Source organism: Lagopus muta, chromosome 17, assembly GCF_023343835.1.
Source record: "Lagopus muta isolate bLagMut1 chromosome 17, bLagMut1 primary, whole genome shotgun sequence".
Classification (NCBI taxonomy): domain Eukaryota; kingdom Metazoa; phylum Chordata; class Aves; order Galliformes; family Phasianidae; genus Lagopus; species Lagopus muta.
In genome coordinates, this window is record NC_064449.1 from 9,979,371 (window position 1) to 9,999,646 (window position 20,276).

Genomic DNA, 20,276 nt, shown 5'->3' on the forward strand with positions numbered 1-20,276 from the left:
TTTGTGAGTCTGGTTGTAGAAAAATAGCTGTTAATATCACACAGTTTCTAATTCAGCCTTGGTTACCTGAGGGTCTGCTTTCCATAATTTTATCGAGTTGGTACACTCATCAGCTAGGGATGAGCTCAGAGAAATACTGAAATCACTCGTGCAGTAAAGACTCACCAAAAATATTTCTGCTGGGGTGACTGTATCACCTGGAGCACCTGCTGAGGAGTCAAGGACCAGGGAATTCTTGCAGTGCAGTTTTTCTTGTGCACGTGGATTCGGGCATGGGGTGGCAGAACAAGCATTCCTTGGCTGAATGACTAGTTAACCTGGGCTGCTCTTTGGGGCCAAGCTCTACAAAGCTTATTTCATTGTTGCTTTCTATAAAATCCCTATGATCAATAGGATCCTGGCCTTTGGGACAGTGATATTATGCTCTCTGTTTCATCATCCTTTCCTGATGCTGCCTCTAGCTGCCAGTCCACCTCCTGTGTCCTCTGGCACTGCTTACTGAGCAGCAGTGTCCTTTGGTGTGCCCTCCAGAACTGCTCGCTCCTGCTGCAGTGCTTTGCTGATCTGTGTGCTGCCAGGTGAATCAGTGGTGCTGCAGTGACACCTTCCTCACCACCACTTGTGCCACCTCACGTGGGATCTGCTGTTCCTTGGGCATTACTCTTTGGGTGCCATGTCTCAGGAGACAAGGCTCTGCTGTGACACTGGGGATGACTAAGAAGGCACTCTTTGTCAGGCAGATCACACTCCTGAGGTCAGGCAGGCTGCCTGGTTAAATCCTGCTTTAATTCCATCCCTGAGCGAGGCTGGCACGTTGCCTTGTGAGTGGGTGTGCAGCACAGGCTCTCCCGCATGCTGCCGAGCAATCCTCCTTCTGTTTGTGCTGTGGCTGAGGGCGGTGTGTCTGCTGTCCTGCTCTGTCAGCATCCTTGCATCTGCTGGGGGGTGTCACTCTGACTGAAGATTGAGTCTGCCTTAATTTAGAGCTAGAAGGGGGGGAAAGGATGGAAAATCCATCTGCCCTCTGCCAGTAGCTCTGTAAGATGGCTGAGAGTTTAGTGAATCAAAACACCTATGTTTATGGCAAGTAGAGTGTTTTACATCTTGATCTTTGTTTTATGTTACTCTAGCTGAGTACTCCACTGTGCAGGTGACAGAAACATCTCGCAAATGCTGACCACTAAATATAGACCTTAGAGGAGTCATTGAACTTTTTTTAGAGGGAGTGGCTTTGCTGCATTTCTGAAGTGATGATCCCCGTTTTACTCATCCTGTATGTAAAGCACATACCTGTGTTCCTCTCACATGATCAGGATGTCATGGGAGAGCCAGCAACCTGAAAGGTTAATAGCCTTTAGAGCTCCCGTGGAAGGCAGCATTACTCAGACTATGGTGAAGGATTAAGGAATGTTTCCCAGGAGTAATTGGAAACTGGTAGGCTGCTGTGTTCGCAGTTTGACAGCAAGGCTCTGGTAGCAGCTGAGGTGCTATTCATGCAGCTCTTCCTTAAGCTTCATCAGTGTTTCCTTTAGGAAAATTTCCTCTGGGCAAGTCCTTGTGATGGCTGAACACGTTGGGTTGGAATGGGTGAAGCAAGGTGGTGGAAATTTGGAAGATGGATGGGAAGAAGTGCCTCCTAAGTATGTGGGCAGGAAGAATGCCCTGAGTGATGGCTGAGCAGGACTGAACTCAGTCTATCTGCCAACAGATAACTTCAGAGCTTCTTTTGTGCTGAGCACATGGCAGAGAGGTGCTTTAATGGTGTGAATGTGTCCTGCTTTATGGTGTGCAGGCCTTAAATGCCACCATAAATATGAAGAGGTGCTCTTGAAAAGCAGAATGAGGATCTCAAAGCTGCCTTTGCTTTAATACTAAGGCTGTTTTGGGGGGAGGGCTGAGCGAAATAAACCAAATTCTGCATCACTGGTGGCTTAGGGCAAAAATATTCTGTCTGGCTACAGGAACACCTGGCTTGTCTCCTAGCATCAGAATAATGGGAGGAATTAGGTCAGCAGAGCTGGCTGGCGTACTGAAGTCAACCAGACAGTACATTGCAATTGCACGGAATGAAAGATGGTGAATTTCAAGGTTTTAAGAGATCTCACTTAGCAAAGTGTGTTACATGGGCAGGCAAGGAGAGGCCTGCCAGCCCTCTGGGTATGCCTTGGTGCTGCAGGGTGAGGTGGTGCAAGGCAGAGCTGCAGTGTGCCACTCGGGAGGTTTAAGGTATATCTTTTGTTTCCTTTGTGAATGCTTTGTGATGTCGCTGCAGGCAGAGCTAACAGTTAGGTAACTTTCTCGTGGAGGCTTTTTCCTTTGTGTGACTGATAGTTATTTTCAATTTAACTGGCAACTGTAGCAAGTGTGTTAAAATGTACTCCATTTTCATCACTTTTGAAATGCTGTAGGTTAAAGCCCTGTTTCTCTGGCTTCTGGTAACTGGATATATTTCCTCTTAATTTAAAGACTGCTTTCTGAAAGAAAACCCAGACTTTTTCTTTATGTTCCTTGTTATAATGCCTTTGTGCTGTGAGTGTATATCTGCTTTCCTAAATGGGTATGAAAAGGAAGCTAGCAAGAGCCAGCTAGTCATGCAGCAGCCATATAAAAAACAAAAATCCAGTGGGGGTTGGGCCTGTGGTTTCTACAGTTGCATAAAAAAAAAAATCTCCTGCAGGATATCAGATTAAGCATTTATGGGATTTGCTATTAAAAAAAATCCAAGCTGTTCCCAACTCTATTAGTAGAACTGAACTCACTGATTCTAAAATCAAACTTCCAGATGGAGTGGCTTTGCTTGGACTTGAACCTCCCTCCATAAGTATGCCTTGGTGAGTTTGACTCCAGCTGAAGCCTTCAGCAGTGTGCCAGACCCTTGGTGTGCAAGGGACCAAACCTTAAATGCTCATTTTATAAAGTGGCTGTGTTATAAAAAAAGAGATGAAGAAAAAATATAGAAAAGCAAATTGGATCTTCAGTATCTTGTGTTCAAAACATTGAAGTCTCTTCTCTTGCCAGCTTCTTGTCTCTTCTCTTGCACAGTACATTGCCATGTGCAATGAGGCACTTGCTTTTGGTTCAAAGAGGCTTCCTGGACTCATCCTTGTTAGCAAAGATATAACTGCATTTGCCATTCCATGTCAGTATGTCCCAGCTTCTCAGAACTCTGCTACTTTTCCTCTGTGGTCTGTGACATGCGGTGAGGCATTCGCACTGCCCTAAGAGCCAGCCAGCCAGAGACATCAGCTGCTGCAGGTGACACAGCCCTACCCCCAGACGGTGCTGTAAGAAGTGACTGTTTCTCCGGTGTCCCAGCAGCAAAAGTCTTTAATTTGCTGTGGTGTATGCCTCTGGTCTCACCTCGAAGCTCTGCGTCTTGAACCTGCCACTTCTCTCTGCTCTTGTGACATCAATCCTTGGTTTGGTTTCTGTGGTTAACATCAGATGGAGCTTGCAGCTTTGGCGTGCTGTGCTGCTTATTCTGCAGAGACCTCGCGTGCCCCTGAAGGAGCTGTGCTGTTCTGTTTGGGCTCTGCAAATGCTGCTGTTATGTCATTCAGTGAGTGCTCTGCTTGGTGGGGCTTGGTTTGGAACCTGAAGTGATCCCTTCATGAAAGGGAGCGGTGGAGTTCCTTCAAATCTTAAAGGCTGAGCTGTCTTATAACCATCCCGCTGTTTCTATTAGCTGCCTGGCAAACTGTAACTCCACAGAATTGACAGTACCCTGTTCATTTTTATGTGTCACGTAGTCAGACTTCAGGACGGTTGCCAGGGGATTTCACTGTATGGGAAGTATTTTCCCTCCTTTCCTGAAGCCTGTGCAGAACCAGAGGATGGGTCTCCTGCTGTTAATAACCTGCACTGAAGTATGAGCTGCCCTGAAACATCTCTTCTGTTTCATATGCAGAAAATAGCATAGTGCCTGGAATGGAGTAGCACTGGCCCTTGCAACTTATCATGATACTATAGAAATCATACCTTCAGCATGGTGCCCACAGACCTCTGTGCTGCAGAGCCTCCCTCCTGCTTGCCCTGTATGTTGGCTGGTGCTGCAAACCCTGGAACAAGCTGTCGGGTCTTTAGGAGCAGAATGTAGTTGAGGGCTGTTGTAGAAGTCTTTGGGCCTCTCTGGGTCTTACTTTTGTCACTATAGGATCTGCATGAAGGCACTGGGAGCCCTTGTTCTCTTGATAAGTCAAAGGTGTGCAGATGGTACTGAGCTCGTTAGAACACTTTCCAAAGAGTAACAGCAGGCTTTATTGCTGGACTCAGATCTCCAAAACAAGCAGAAATACTGAGTAGGCTGTTGCATGGTGGCATTTGTTGGTTGCTTACCATCTCCTCAGCTGTGTTTGTGTGACTGCTGCCACAGCCCAAAGCTGCTCTCTTCATTCCAATGTGGCCCTGGCACAAGAGGAAAGTGACCACTGCTTCCTTATTATGGAGCAGGACATTGTTGGCTGTGCAGCTTGAATCCTAAAGCACTGTCCTAAAAAATGCTTTCGTCTGGCCTTAAAGCTTCATGTGGGCGTAAGAAATTTTTTGTGGTAGTGTGCCTATGTGCAGAGAGGAGAGTATACTGGAGAGAATATGAGACTGCTTGAAGTGTTCTTGAGTTCTTTACTGATAAAGTTCAGAAAGAGCGGAGAGAGGGAGCAGGGCCCAAGGACAGGAAGGCAGTGGGCTCTGAGTTATTTTTCATCTTTCTGTATGGGCTCAAGAGGCACGTGAATGTCTCCTACCTTTTTGTTTTAGATCCCTTTTGCATAGGGTGAGCACTGGTGGGTGCTCCCATAACTCAGATTAATGTGCTGTTGTCTCTTATCTTGCTTCCATTCAAATAATTGTGTCAAGAGATAATCCTTGCGTAGCATGAAGGTTTTCCTTTCCTCCTCAGAGATTGCTGTTGGGAGACTTTTTCCTCTTTTGAGAACTGCAGGTTCTGCCTGCTGAGATCTGCAAAAGATCTTTTCTCCAGGTGTCTCTGGTGTAGGAGGTGGTGTCTGTAAAGCCAAATTCTGTTTGTTACAGCTGATGTTCGTGACTCAGTGCTGCATTCAGAAGAGGGATGAATAGAGCTCCTATGCCAGAAGGGCACAGCTTCATGAGAACCTGGAGGATGCAGCGTGCCTCTGTGCTGAGGTTCTGTTGCAGCAAGGGGGGGAAGTGGCATTTAAAACAAACAAAACCCCTCAATGTTAAGCTTAGCTTTCAGTTGGTGTCAACTTTATCTTCCACTGTCCAGTTAACCCTGTGTTTTGTGTTTCCGTTTGGCTGGAACAACTGGTGAGGTTTAGCTCTGCTCACAAAGGTCTCTGAGGCGATTATCTTTGCTTGGCAGCTGCTGCAGGTGCTGAGAGACAGCATTAGGCAGCACATGGCGGTGATCTTCTTGGAGGTACAAAAGAGGAGCTCCTCGCTGGAGGGAGGCTGACCAAACTGGCACTGATGTGCTTTTCTCCAGGATGGCAACAAGAATGGTTCTGAGGACTGGAGTGCATGCATATTCCCTCCTGTATGTAGAAGGAGCCTTGCCAGCAAGGTGGTGTGCAGCACATGGATGTAACACACAGCAATGCTCATTTTCCAAATCCTCTTTCTGCACCCTATTCCTCCTGGAAGAGATGAGTTATGTGAGATGGAAGCCATTCTTTGCAGAGTTGTTACCTCAGCATCTGTTACAAGGCTGGTTCCACGCAGATGGGTGAAAATACAGCACTATTGTGAGGGTTTTGGAGTGTTGTGTAATTAAACTTTTTTTTTTTTTCCCCTCCCTGAACATCTTTCTAAATTTGGTAGCAGGCTAGGAGCTGGGGTAGAGCACAGGGGAGGATTTCTGTGTTTCCTCTTGCAGCCTTTTTAAGCTGTGGCAGGAGGATGACTAAGTGCCGGTACACCCAGATGTTTCCCTTTGGACACACCTAAAGACAGACTTTCCAAGAAGAGGATCATGCCACCTTCTACTGTGGGTGGAGAGAGAATGTAAAGGGAGACAGGATTGCTGGGCCTCAGCATCACTAACCTCATCACACTCAGTACCTCAGTGGGGGACCTGAACAAATGCTGTCCTGAGGTGATTTCTGCTGTGTTGCTAAATGAAGTTTCTTTATTTCTTTGTCCTCCGTCAGCAGATGTGTGTTATTTGTAGACAGTAGAGCCTGTTGCCTGTTTTTACACTCAATTAAATTGTAACTTCACTTCTTGGGCCTTTGCTGAAAGAACTGCAAGTCAGGCACTGATCCAGACTGATTAATTATCAGCTTGATGTCTTTGGCAGAGGCCTTTAGTGTTGTTGTTGAGTGCAGGCAGGGCACTGCTGGAGCACTGAGAGAAGTCAGGGTGTCATTTCTGTGCAGGTCCATAGGCAAGTGGCAGGGCTGGCCTTGGCTGCAGGGCTGGCACATGGCAGTAAATTGTCTGCAGCACTTCTTGGACATAAGCCTCTGCAGAAATAGAACAAACTGTAATGTTGTTCTTGTTACTGGTATGGAAATGAGTTGGGCCTTTTGATGCTTTTTAGAGAGACTAGTAGCCTGCAAAGTTTGCCTCATGGTGTTTTGTTTTTTCCCCTGCTTGTTCTCCTAATGAACAAATCGTAAGTACCATGAAGGATAAAAAAAGGGAAGAAATAGTTTTTGCTGCTGAATCAGCTTAAGAGAAGTCTATCAGCCCATTTGAGAAAACAGAGATCTCTTTCCTTGCTTGTTTCCTTTATTAGCCACTGTAAGCTACTGGCTGAAGGCTTGTGCCAAGCATGACTTTGTTTCTAGGGCCCTTCCTGAATAAATGTTTAGTTTTTGTGGTAAAATTCCTACAGATCTGTCTGGTGAGTCTTGAAATGCTGAAGTTGCAAATATGGAAGTTGTCGCATCCCTGCTATAGGCAGCTGTGAGCTGAAAGTGCTGGAGCCGCAGCGGGTGTGTGCACAGCGGGGTGCTGGCGGCTCAGTTCATGTGGTCTCTGTGCCCACAAATGGTTCTTCATGATGGAAGTAAAGCTGGAAGGAGGTGGGCTCCAGCACTGTGCTCACGGGTACCAGCAGCTAGCAAACTGTGGGAGCTGACAGTCCCTGCAAAATACCTCGACAAAATAAGCCCTCTGCAGTGTGTTTGGTGTTGAAGTTGAGTACTTGGTGTCGGTTATTCCATTCTGCACTGCTGCTGGGATACATTCTGCAGTTTGTTAATGTAGCCACAGAGAAAACCATGCTTCCAGTTCTCACTTGTGGGCATTTTTCCAAATCAAAGGAAGGCGATTTCGGTTCCCACCAGAAACAATGGGTATTGAAGACAAATTTGGTGAGGCTCATGTTGTGCATAATCAGCAAAGAATGTTCCCCAATAAGACTGGGATGGGCAAAGGGTGCTGTTGCCAGCAGACGGTTGGGGAGTTACCTCCTCTCTTTTGATTCTTGTTGGGCAGTGCCTTCTTATCTCCTCACCCTGTGCTGTGAGATGAATCCACTGCAGTCACTGTTGCTGGGGAAGTTGACCAAAGCATCTCCCTTTCCTGCCTGGGTCCTTATTTAACCCCATCACTGTACACGCTGGTGACTACAAATCAATGACTTGCTTTATGATGTGTTTGCACAGTCTTTAAATAAAGCACAGAGGAAAAATAACCAAGCTATGCAGTGTGTGCTAGTTGTTAGCTAATAACTTAGAAGATACTAGTAATAACTTCTGGATTTAGCATATGTAAGCTGTATTGCCTATTCATTTTCTAAAAAGGTAATAATAGGCTTTCCTGAGCCCTGCTGGCACTGTACGTATTAATGGGTTAGAGGTGCTGCTGAGCTGTAGTGTCTACAGCCTGCTCAGCAAGGAGCCTCTATGAAAAGTACAGCTGTGGTATGAGGAACTGCATGCAGGCTGCAAACACTGACTTGGAAACTTGCTGTGAGCCGGGGCGCTGCCCTGTGCTGAGCTGGTGGTGCTGAGCTGCAGGCTGTGCCGTGCTCCTGTCACAGCCCTGTATCACACTGCGTGCTTGGGGTTGGCCTCACAGGAAGCTGAAAGGCACGGTGTCCCTCAGAAACCTTCGCCATCTGCTCTTCCTGTTAAGCACCTTTCCTGCATGGGGATTGAAACGCAGGTCCCCAGCATGCATTGCTCTTATCTTTTTGTTCCAGACGAGGCTGCTCATGTGGGCATAGCTGCTATAGAGGTCTGTGTTAAATGTGGAAATGATTAAGGCTCTAAGATAATAGCGTGCCAGCATCTGCATTGTGTTTGGGTGTTAATCCCGACAGCCAGAGAGGAACGTTAAGACCCAAAGCACAGTACAGGAGATCTGCTTTGTTAACAGGTGTATGCTCAGGAAGGAATAATGTGCTTCAACTGGGGAGAAGTACTTGATGCTTAGAAAGGAAGTGATCCTTCAGTAATCAATATGTAACAAAATTTCTCCAGTATCTGTTACTTAAAGAACGTTTCACCTGTTTGAAATGAAACTGAGCTGTTGTAAGGCATGTGAAGTATTTTGATGCATAAATCCTTTCTTTCCATTTTCTCTTTCCCCAGGAGGTGGCAAATTCTGTCTACTTGGTTATGGAGGTGAGTGTCTTTTTTTTTTTTTTTTTTTTAAACATGAGTTAAGCAGGTGAGTTTATTACACATATAGGGCTTTCTGCTTAGCATCACATGTGATGCTTTGCTTATCTAATCTGCAGCTGCATACCTCTTAGAGCTGGAGCAGTGTGGGGGAAGATAGCAGTCAGTGGGATATTTCATATTGCTGTTGTCAGAAGGTCATGCTGGTACAGCTTTAATCAGTTGGATGCCTTATTTCAAGGGCCAAGTAGGTGTTACTGAGTAGTAAGCACTTCAAAGATGCGTGGAAAGAAAACTCTATCCACACAAAACAGCTGCAAAGCTTTTGCTAGTTTGTTTCCCTCTTCAATCTTCACTCTGAGGTCATGCTGACTTTCCCTAATAATATGAAGCATGTTGTGGAGAATTTCAAGTTTTCAGCTATGGCTGCTCCTGAATTTTCCTTAGCCAGCTTGCTGGTGCTCTTTCAAGTGATGACCTGTCTGCTCTATTTTGGTTTTGTCTTTCTGTGCATGTACACAGATGTATACACAAGCACACCAAAGCTAATTAATGCTGGTTTATCATTATGCAATGTAGCGTGTAAGGGAAATGTGACACAAAGGGAACCTATTGGAAAAGCTTTCTTCTACCACTTAATGAATACTTATTTTGATGTATATATGATTATTTATCACCTGTGATCCTAGTGAAGTCTACTGAACTTGAAACCTTTTGATTTTCTTCATGTTAACTGAGCTTTCTGTTCTCCTTCCAGTACTGCAATGGTGGTGACCTGGCAGACTACCTTCACAGTGAGTAAAACAGCATGGAGCGTGTCTGGTGTACTCAGAAGGAAATGCTGACTGAGAATCCATGGCAGTAAAAGCTAGTGTTGTAGTCTTTCCTATGTAGGTCAGTAGTGACTGAAGGATGTGGACTTCTCAGTCAGCAGATACCTGATTTAGTTACAGCAGCCTTAAAGATCAGTCATGTTTTGACACTGCTGGGGACGTGGTTGGCCTCTTTCTTGATCACTGCAAAAAAGCAGTTCATACTGAGGTCTTGCATTTCTGTAGAGTTGGATTAAAACAGGGTTCCAAGAGTATATTCAGTTTTTTCAATATCTTCCTTAGCCACACCTAGGACAGGGCACTTTCCTTATTTCACAGTATACTGAAGGTAGTGTAGCTGGTAGTGTTGTGGGGGTGATGAAATCTTCAAGCTTCAGGATCTCTGAGGTAGTATAGCATGGATATCTGTTACTGCTGTCTCAAAGACTCTTTTGGTGAAACTGAAGTGTATCTTTGCCATTAAATTGAACAAAGTGTGCTTTCCACGTTATTCAGTTGTGCTGCAGGGACTGGAGCCTTGCAAGTTTTTTTCAGTGCAGCCCTCTGCAGAGATACTGCATGCTGGTGTGTATGAAAATCAGTTTATACCTCAGTACAGGTGCAGGTAGGTGTAGTACAGTGTAGGGTGACCTCATGAATTCTTTGAACAGAAGGAGAATAACACATTTAACAAGTTGCTTACACTTCTGCTGGTCTATGGCTCTGCTTTTCTTATTTTAAATTAGCTTTCTTGTTTTTGCATGCTAACTAAAAGATTACTAAATAGGAGGAAATAACTTTAATCTCATTTCTTGTGTGGCTCTGGGTTATAGTTAAACAAAGTTTTGTTCATTGTTAAAATTTAAAGCTATTCAGCTGGATAATCCTTCAGGCTGCTTATTTGAGGTACACGATGCTGGGAAATGGCAGAAATTGAAGGATTAAAAGCTAAATTTACATCTGTCCTACAGCTAGTGTTGATATCCTTACAGTGATTATTTCAGGCTTGATGCTAGTATGTTGCACGCTCTGTTCATGCAGATGTGTTTGTCTGAGGATTGCAAATTTTCAGAAAGTATTAGTAGTTAAGGCAAATGAAGAAACGTTCTGCTTTTCTTGTGTTTTCTTAGTTTAAGATGTGGATAAGATAGAAGTGATTTATTTATTTTTTTTAAATCTGGGTTTAGTGTGCTTTTTTACATAGATGATGGTGTTTTGCATCTGTTGGCTGTTGCTATGCTTTAAAAGCAACATCTTTGATATATTGTTATGAATACCAAGTGGAAATGGCTTTGTATTTGATACCTGCTTATTTAACACAAGAAGTAAATGTTAATGATGCAGTGCTTTTCAAAGTAGTCAAACTTCAGTGTTGCCCGTGTTCTGGTAAAGTTTTAGCTTTTGGTCACATGAAATGAACCTTGTTGATGTTAAAGCACTGAGTTGTGCATGCTTGTTGACAAGGCTGTGTACAAGTTAGAACACAGCTTCTAGCTGAACGGTTTCTAAAAACATGGGTTTATAGAAGAACTTCCTTCTCATACTGCTGCTTTTATGTGTACTGTATTTTTTCTTCCTCCACCCAAAAAGTGAAGCATCCTGTACGATTAGCTAGGCTATTAGCAAAGCTCACTTCCTCATTTATCAAACGAGAGTGCTCAGGAAAATGGTGGCTAGTCTGAGAAAGTGACAATGAATTATATTTGCAAAGTAAAACTGAGTTTTATTCCAATTTGCCTGGGATAAGGTTTGGTCCTTCTATGCTCGAGTTAGTTGGAAAAAGTTACCACTAGCTCTGGGTTGTTCTTGTGTTTTGTTGTTTTTTTTTTTTTACTTCTGAAGTATTTTATCCCCAACTGTGGTTGTCACTGGGAAACTGGAGGCTGTTTAGTTTTATGCTAACTCCTCAACATCTGTATGCCAGTTGCCAGTAAAGAAGAAAGCTGAGCAGGCACAGATATCCAGAAGGAGTTGGACAGTAAAGGTCAGCAGAAAGAGAGAGAGTTACTCTCATCACTAAAACAGAAATCTGGGTTTTTCAAATACTAAGGCCTGGATGCTCATCTCAGCTCTTCCATTGTGTGGCTTTCTCTATTCCAGCACTTGGAGAGGAGTTATTCCAAAGATGTGCATTTTTGCAGGCACTCAGGATGATTTTTGATGATAATTTTTTACCGAAAGGAAGTTCATCTTGGAAAATTCATATTTATTCCAGAGTATTTCACTGGATGAGCACAGGAGCTCATCTTTACTGAGCACTTATTGTGCTGCTTCAGTTATTTTGATAATTGCATGATTGTATTTCAATGCAGCATCTACTTTCCCATTGACTCCTCCGACATTTTTGCTCATAGCTCCTGCAGCACTTACGCAAGCAGCACATGCAAATCCCTTGGTTCTCATTGAATGAGATGCTTGTAAGCTTCCCAATCCATTCTGCCCTCTAATTACAAGCATTAGGCAATATGGTAATTCTGTGTTGAATCAAAAGGCACTCTAATTCTCCTTGTCCTTATAACTGGACGACGTGCATATGTGCACGTTTTAATGTAGCGTGCACTTGTGTCGGATTAAACTGCCAGCCTCACCTCTTTGGTACAAGCTAAGATTGTAGTATTCTACTGAGCAGAGCTTCTGCGTTGTTTAATGATTTCTCTTCTGATAGATCTTGTTCAAATGAGATCTTTCACTTAAAGCCATCACAGCTTTAAATAAAAGGTATGTTGTGAGCTTGCAGTGGTGGATCTCTGTAATATATGGTAGAACTGAGAGGCATTTCAGAAGTTGCTGGTTTTGCTGTGTGAGTTCTGTGGTTATAACAGGAGATCAGAGCCAGTTGGTCTAAAATTTCTTTAAATTCTGTGAGTTGGTGTTGACACAGGACAGGCTGCTGTAGGTAGTTCATAAGCATGTATTCCTGACTCTTCTAAAAAGCTGCTTCTTGGAGATCACATCTCTGGAGAGACCTTTGCATCTGAACAGGACGCTTCTTGATTTGACCATGAAACATGCAAGGAGCTGTCATCTTCTAGTCTGGAGTAGCTGTGGGCAGTGCTTTGTGAGGTGTGAGGTCGTCTGTGCTGCCCCTTGCAGGTGGGCAATTAAGAATATCCATGGTGAGACTCAGTCTGCCTCATGGTAGTGCTGTGGCTCGTGCAGGAGGATCCCTCTCAGGAGTCACACCGGCCACGTGCTGGGTGAGCACAGCTGGAGGAGTTGTGGGATGGACCCCCGATAAATCTGCCTGGCCTCTGGGGAGTAAGTGTGACTGCATCAAGCCTCTGTCTGAGATACCTGTGGACCTGTAAGAGAAGTTATTTTTCCTAAATAACTTTTCCAAAATGGAAAATGTCGCATAACCATCAAGTATGCTCCGATGTTACCCCTGGATCAGCTGCCAAGGCCTGTGTGCTACAGCTTGCCTAGCAGTCCCTTGCCAGGTGAAACACGCTGCATGTCTGCACAGAGCTGCCCACAAACCACCTTTTTAGGTGGTTCCATCCTTCTCCTGTGCCTTGGGAGCTACCAGGCATGCAGGCCTTGTGCTGACCCGCAGTCGATGTTTGTTCTGATCTACTGACCTGCTGTTCCCAGGGCAGTAAGCAGAGTGCCTCGTCACTGAAGTGGAGCCCATGAAAATAAACACGGGGATATTATTACTTCTCAGGAGCAGCAAAGTGAGGTTTGTGAAACATTTCTCTGCAAGAATGTGTTGCTGACCACAGGCCTCCATGGAGAAGCTCAGACTGCAGTGCAAGCTCAGTATTTTTCCAGCAGTTTGCTGGTGAGGATGAGAAATAAATTGCTTTTTTTTTTTTAATTCTTCTTTTTGCAGGGGCAGAAGTGCAAGTTTCCCCATTTGAGGTGCAGTAGACAGTGGGTTGTTTTGTTCTCCATATCTGACTTGAATGAGTGTCCTATATGTTCTCCCTGTGCTAATGGGAGTTGTCTACAGACCAATTTGCAGACCAATGTGTAAATGTTTCTGGCTGTCAGAAATTTTCTGGCTAATGCTGCTTCTCCTGGTTGCTGTAGAACAAGGTGACCTGATGTGGAATTAAATCTGCTAGTCTGAAGAAAATGAGAAAGATGTCTGTAGGAAGAATGTGTCAAAATGAGTTATTGCCAGTACTCTGAAAAATCCAGGTGCTGCAAAGTGTGAAGGGACCATGAGTCTGACCCTTCAAGCTTCCACTGTGGTGTTTTGAATCCCTGAGTTTGAAGGAATAGCACTTGTACCTTTTTGCTGAACTCTCCAGAGTCTTCTGTCTCTGACAGTGACAGTTGCATTTATTTCTCTGTCCTTCAGTTGGAGATTGCTGCTGTCATTTTGTAGACTGATGGGCTGAGTATGAGATAAGGACCTTTGTTTTTCTGTGTTGTGATGTCTGTTGATGGAGTGAGGTAAAGGGTATGCCCCTGTGCTCCCGATGTAGCTTACTTTGTTGCTGAGGGCAGCTTCTTAATTTCGCAGCCCTGCCTTGCAGCACTGCAACAAGTCTTGAGACTTCATGCTACCAAGAATCTAGCAGATCTGTGCCCAGTTTTGCTGTGCTGCAGCATGGTGCCCTCTTTGTGCCACAGCAGATGAACTGGAGGACTCTGCAGGCTCAGGACAAGAGCTTAAATGCATCATGTATCGAGAGCACAACAGTTTTGTAGCGTTAAGAACTTCAAACAGAACTTCTCTTTTGGAGATTGGTAACTTAAGGCCTTATTTTATTCAGATGAATATTTTTTCCTGATCCTGGCTGAGGGATGATGGCTAGAGTTGTGTTAGTCTCGCAGTCACCACATTATGTAAAAGGGAGGTGATGCCTGGAGGGATGCAGCGTGCTGCTGGAGCTGCAGGTCAGGACAAAGCTCTAAACAAAGCAGCTTCTCTGCTAGAGGCAAAGCGTACTTAGCCAGGAGTTCATAATTGCCTGCTTAATGTTAAGAACTGCCAAGTTCCACGTTTTGCTTCTTGTCTGGGAGAAAATGAGACAACCTGTCCTTTCCTAGGCCTGAGCTGAGCTGGGCAGAAGTCTCTGGAACTCCTGCTGTTCTGTGTAAGGGTGGTGATTTAACTGTTTCTGAATAGGTTTCCCTGCTGCAGTTGTTAAAGAGCAGGCAATGCTTTTCCCAGAAGATGCAAGTAGGTTTGGTAGACTTGTGTCTAAGCTGCCTCTTGATATCTTTAAAATCTCCTCAGAGAACCTCTCCTTATTGCAGAAGAGTTCTTTTTGGATTCCAGCTGAGTGCCAGTTCATGAGGGAAGAAGGCCCAGTGAGGGGAGAGAAACTCTATATACACGTGCTCTCCTGTCACATGTATGAGTCCAGGGCTGGCTGATAGCTATAGTGACATTTCAGCTCTGCTTGTGCCTCTTTCTAGAACAGCGAGCTTTGGGAGTGGTGGGAGTCTTTCTGTTCTAAACACTGTTTAACTTATCTGTGTCCCTTGCTGTTTTCCCATGTGCATATTTCAAAAGTTAGATTTTTAATTTCCTGTGTTGTGTTAAAGCTGCTTGCAGCCTTATGTGTGTTTTCATAAGGATTCCTCCCTTCTAGCAGATGAAGTAGAGCAGCATTTTGAAGTTCCTGCCAGTTTGTTTTAAGGTCTTACTGGAGAGCAGCTGGAAAAACACTAATGAAGTCCCAAGTTATTTTCAGGGACCTTCTACAAAAGAAATTACTCTAAGTGGAATGGTGCTTTCTTTAAGCCTGACTTGCTTGGTGACTGATAAGGAAGCAGGCTGGTAGCACTGCTGGTCCTGTGGTTTGTTCAGCAGGCTGTTCCTGGCTTTGGCAAGAGTTTCATACCTGTGACTCTTAGAATAACAAGAGCGTAAGTCACTTCAGTTTGATCAGAAGGTCCAGCTGAATATTATTTTAATTTCTTTAATGTTTCTTAGCTCTCACACCATGTTTTTTAGGAAGCCTGCAGCTTGGGAGAGTGAAGTTCAGTTCTTCCATATTTACAGAATTTGATTATTTTTTAGATATGTTTACAAATTGGCAGGGGCCAATTGCTAGGGGTACTTTTATTAGAATTAAGGATATTCCAAATACACTGGATTTGCATTGGAATTATGGTTTGTTCTAGTGGGTAGTGATGCATGAGGGTTAGGCCTAGGCTTGGATTTGTATCCCAACGCTACAGATACCTGGTGGCCTTAATTCCTCCTACAGGCACAAATTCCAATCCTGCCTGTGTTTCCAGGTTTAAACAAAACTCTCCTCGAAGCTGTAACCTTAGGTGTCTGGTCGCTGTTGACCATAGCTCAAAGGCCTTCCAGTCATCAGGCTGCAGGCTCTGCCTGGCTGGAAGCTTCAAGCTAGCTGGCAGCTCTTGCTGAGGGAAGCCCTAAACCTCATCAAATGTCATTTTTGGGCCCAGCTCATGAGCCAGATTCAGCATCAATTGCTGACCTGAGTTCACCGTAACCGTTAGACTCTCAAGGCTGAAAACAGCCTTGGCCACTGTATAAACTAGGAATGCAAAAAGTCTCTTTTAATGTCTGCTTTAATAATTTAGAAATAGCGTGTGGAGAAAAAAAACCCTATGTGGAAGGAAAGAATGCCAAATTGTGGTTAATAGCTATAGAGTATCAATCCTCTGGGCCCTTCGGAGAACTACCATTGTAATTCTTTCATCTGTGGTTATTTTTTCCTTCTCTGTAGCTATGCGGACACTTAGTGAAGACACCATCAGGCTCTTTCTCCAGCAGATAGCAGGTGCAATGAAAATGCTGCACAGCAAAGGCATCATCCATCGGGATCTGAAACCACAGAATATCCTCCTCTCCTACGCTGGAGGCAGGAAATCAAATCCCAACAACATTCGCATAAAGATTGGTAAGACCCTGTTACAAGTGTCACCCGATCACCTCTCAAGGGAGTTTGGTTACAGATATGTGGCAAGCCTCAATTTCTTTTGGGAAATGTCTAGGAGGAAAAAAGGAATTTCTACACTTTTTAATATGTCCTAATGTTTTATTACTTCCTCAATTAGTTTCTCTGCCAGAAATAGCCAAGCTCAGGTAACTTCAGCAAGCCTCCAGTCAGCAGAGCTTTCTGCTCTGTCAGGACACAGATTAATGCAAAATAAATTGAGTGAGTCTTGCTCTGTTTCCAAGCTGAACAGTACCTCCCTTTGTAAAAACAGATACCAACTTGCCCTAATAGGTTTGTAATCTCCAGGCTTACCAAGAAAAGAGCAGCTGCAGTGATTTATGTATGTCTTTTATTAGAGCTGAGGGTAAATGCTGGTGTCTCTAAGGCCTAAAACTCACTGCTCTTCTGGCTGGCTTCACAGCACAAAGGAAGTCGGGCGCATCTCAAAGTCTGAATTAGAGCCAGCTAATGTCTTGAAGACATTCACTTTCTGCATATTTGTTAAGGAAGATGGCAAGTAGCATAGCTGGTCCTGTAGCAGGGAGAAATGCTCCAGAAACTCCACTTATCCTTTGTAGGCCTCAGAAACAAGTGCTGGCTAATATCACCCACAGATATGTGGAAATCTGTCAGGTCATAGTATTATTCACAGACTGAAGCTAACACTGATTAAATACAACTATTTCTTGCCTGAATCCTGCAGTGTGCTGCAAGGGCTCTCATTTAGTGGAGAAATAGTATTCAGTGGAAAAGTTTTTTAAAATCTGCTGCCAATTTGGCTATGGCTGATTGATTTTGTGAAGTGCAGAATTATCTGGGAGATGGAAGTGACTGGGAATTGTAGACACAGGAGGGCTGCATGGCTGCTCTTCAGCCTTCTTCCTACTTCCCCGAGAAACAAGTGGTCCAGGGAATAGCTAGCCATTCCAGTTAGTGACAGGTGACAGTGTAAACAGCTGTGTCAGATATCTCCTGGCTTGAAATATCTAGTAACCTTGAGAGAACCTCTTAATATCATATGATCAGATGCTGAGTAACCTGTAGATGTAATTCATATTTTATTCCTAGCCCCTGGCTTTTCCATCTGTCAGGTGAACTAATGGTTCAGCTTTCTCCCCTCTGAAGGAACAGACTAAGACTGTTTTTCAGGAGGGCGGTTCAAGAAATGTTGATGGTGGCAAGCAGTGGTTTCTCTTGGATGCTTGTTATACTTTTCAATGGAGGGTAACTTTCAGTTCTGCAAATTGAAAGCTGAGACAGCAGCAGGTGAATTGGCTAGTGTGAACTGGCACACCATCTCTGAAGTCAAGAAAATTTTAGCAGCTGGCATTCTGGAATGCAGGCCAGTAGATACAGAAAAGTTACTGCTGATTTCTGGAAATGGTTGAGAATTTATTCTTCTGAATACTTTAAGCAGCTCGGTCTTTCTTTTTCTTGTGTCTGTATTGTGCAATGAGTGTATGAGTGTTACTGCTCAGGGAGAGGTATCTGTTCTGTGGTTCAGGTGGGGTACTTTACCTGCTGTGAGAGCTCACAGGAACTATGGGAATCAACAGCAAAGGTACAGGCTTTCTGGAGCTGCTGTGTCTGATCTTGATCCACCTCTGTTTCTTTTCGTAGCTGACTTTGGATTTGCCCGTTACCTGCAGAATAATATGATGGCAGCAACTTTATGTGGTTCACCAATGTACATGGTAAGTGTGCTTGCTTACAAGTTTTTCTGTATTGCTTTTGCTTTGTCTCCCCAGAAACAAAACTTCATTTTTCATTAGTTTTCCCACCTCTGAAAGTGGATTTTTATTTACTTGTCTAAAAAAAAACCCAAAAACCAAAAAACAAACAAACAAACATCTGTTAGGCAGAGATACTTCTGAGTTCTAGCTGCTGGTAGTGCCTGACAACAGATGCCTGTGTTGTTGTCTAATTTTCAGGTGAGCTGTTCATAAGTAAAACTAAACAAAGCAGAACATTCATTTCTCTCTGCTCCCAAAAACTGCGTCTCCCAGGGATGAGCAGAGCCTCTCTGCTGAAGGCACTGGGCAATGAAATGTAATTCCTCTGCTAAGCGAAGCAACAGCAGCGATGAGTGAGGGCCAGGATGGTATTTCACACATCTGGCTGTATTTCAAGTGTTGCTTCCTTGTTGAAGAACCTCAGTAAATCATTGCTTCAGCAGGCCTTTTTGAGGCTGTGGTTCCACAAGCCCACTGTCACTCTTAGTCTTGCAGTTGTTTTTGAGAAAGCTAGAATGCTGAGGAATGAGGAAGGTCCCAGTGTAACAGTAGTTTTGTAAAATTCCAGCTGATCTTTGCTCTTCAGTCTTGCGAAATCTTCTCAGTCCTATGAACGTATTTAGACACAGATATTGCCTTATTGCCTTTCTTGCTAACTTACAGCAAAGTATGTTTTGTACTCAGGGAATTGATGTAAATGGAGCCTATCTGCTTCTGTTTGCAGTGAGTTTCACTTGCTCTCTCTCACTGCTCTAACCACCCTATGCACACTGACTCTTCCACCAAACCAACTACTTCAAGGGTGGCTCCTTAGGTTGAGAAACAGATGAGTTTAAGAAACAAAATGCTCCCTTCCTCTTCCTTTGCATGTTTTAGTCTAGAACCTGGATATGAGGAGGTGATCTGTTGTTTGTGTTCATGGAAGTAGTCAGGACCTCAGTGTTGCATAAAGTCTGTGAAATTAAAAATGATAAAGCCAGGCTAGAAATAAAAATGTCAAAGCCAGCCATGTGATGGTTCTGGTGGCTGTGGGTGCCTGAGCTCAAAGTAGAGAGCTGTAATAGATCAGTTTAGGCTAAAGTTCTTAGAAGTGTTCTGGGGACCATAGGCACGTTGTCATGCTTTTAAGTCTGAACCCTTTAGGCAAAGAGTTAGGCTGGACTGTGGTGCGCTGCACAGAGGGAGTGTGTTTGGTAGTCTGTTCCACAGCACAAACTTGAGCAAAACAGACTTCCTCCCTTTCTCTTTCTTTGAAGTCTGATGTTTATTTGAACTATGCTATATGTGAAGATGATGTCATTTTTTTTTTCTCCTAGGAGAGTTTCCTGAAATGTCTATTTTTAGTAATACTTCTTTCTGAGTCTCCTGTGAAAGTAAATCAAAATGTCTGGCTTTTAAGGCCTGGAAGAAATTACCAATGACCTCTTGCTTGCTATTTTTTATTTTTAATTTCAAGACCTCTGGACAGGGAATCTCAGAATGCTTCGTGTTGCTGTTCTCTAGTTACTGATAGATAGGTTTGAGGGAAGGTCAGTAGGGAGGATGAAACTGAAATTTAGGGGATATTTGAAGCCTGTCTTTATTGCTATTGTGGATTGTGTGCATTAGCTGGGAACATCTGCAGGAAGGCAAGCCCTTGTTCCCTCCTAGCCCATTGCTGCTCTTTTCATTTTGCTTCTTTACAAAGAAGGGCATGTTAACCACAGCAAGCTTTGTGGCTGAATGCTGATATGATCCATGTCACGTGAGGCTTGAAACCCTCATCTGCGGTTCTTGTCCTCTGGCTTTGCTTGGTGTCATCCCTTGTTGACAGGAGCTTGTCTGTCCCTAACTTTCTCACTGCCACTTTTTTCTGTTACGTGTGGCCTTTGCTCCTAACGTTGCTAGAAAATTGATCCTGTTCCATGCTGGCAATGCTACGATGAAATCTGTTGTTACAAATGTGTGGGATTAGCAAGCCTGTCCTTCTGCCCCTCTTGCATTGCTGCTGCTCCCCGTGCATGCTGTGTGCTGAACCTACAGCTTCTGGAACCGTGTCCAGCTTCTGGAGCAGGCCTGGGAGAGAGCAGCCAAGGACACAGTGTGGGGTTGGAAAGCAGAGTCTGAGGCACAGTGGGGCTTACACTGCTGGACTGCAGCACACAGATTTGGCTTTGAAACCAAACTGTGGCCTTGGCAGCAAGCTCTGGAGCATGATTAATATGCTGCCATCTTGGACTAAGTAAGGAAAATACAAGTGATGCTGATCAGGATAGAAGTTAAAGTTTACCTGTGCAATGTGAGCCTTTGCTTTTCTCAGTC

General features: G+C 44.2%; 1 protein-coding gene across 4 annotated transcripts in view; it reads left to right on the forward strand.

The window, feature by feature from the left end:
- ULK1 (unc-51 like autophagy activating kinase 1) overlaps positions 1 to 20,276 on the forward strand; it is a 91,440-nt gene that overhangs the window by 21,402 nt on the left and 49,762 nt on the right. For all 4 annotated transcript variants that reach the window (XM_048964540.1, XM_048964538.1, XM_048964537.1 and 1 more), the window contains 4 exons: positions 8,523 to 8,555; positions 9,310 to 9,346; positions 16,030 to 16,203; positions 17,863 to 17,936. In XM_048964540.1, coding sequence (XP_048820497.1) covers positions 8,523 to 8,555; positions 9,310 to 9,346; positions 16,030 to 16,203; positions 17,863 to 17,936 — 318 coding nt within the window. The remainder of the gene's footprint in view (positions 1 to 8,522; positions 8,556 to 9,309; positions 9,347 to 16,029; positions 16,204 to 17,862; positions 17,937 to 20,276) is intronic.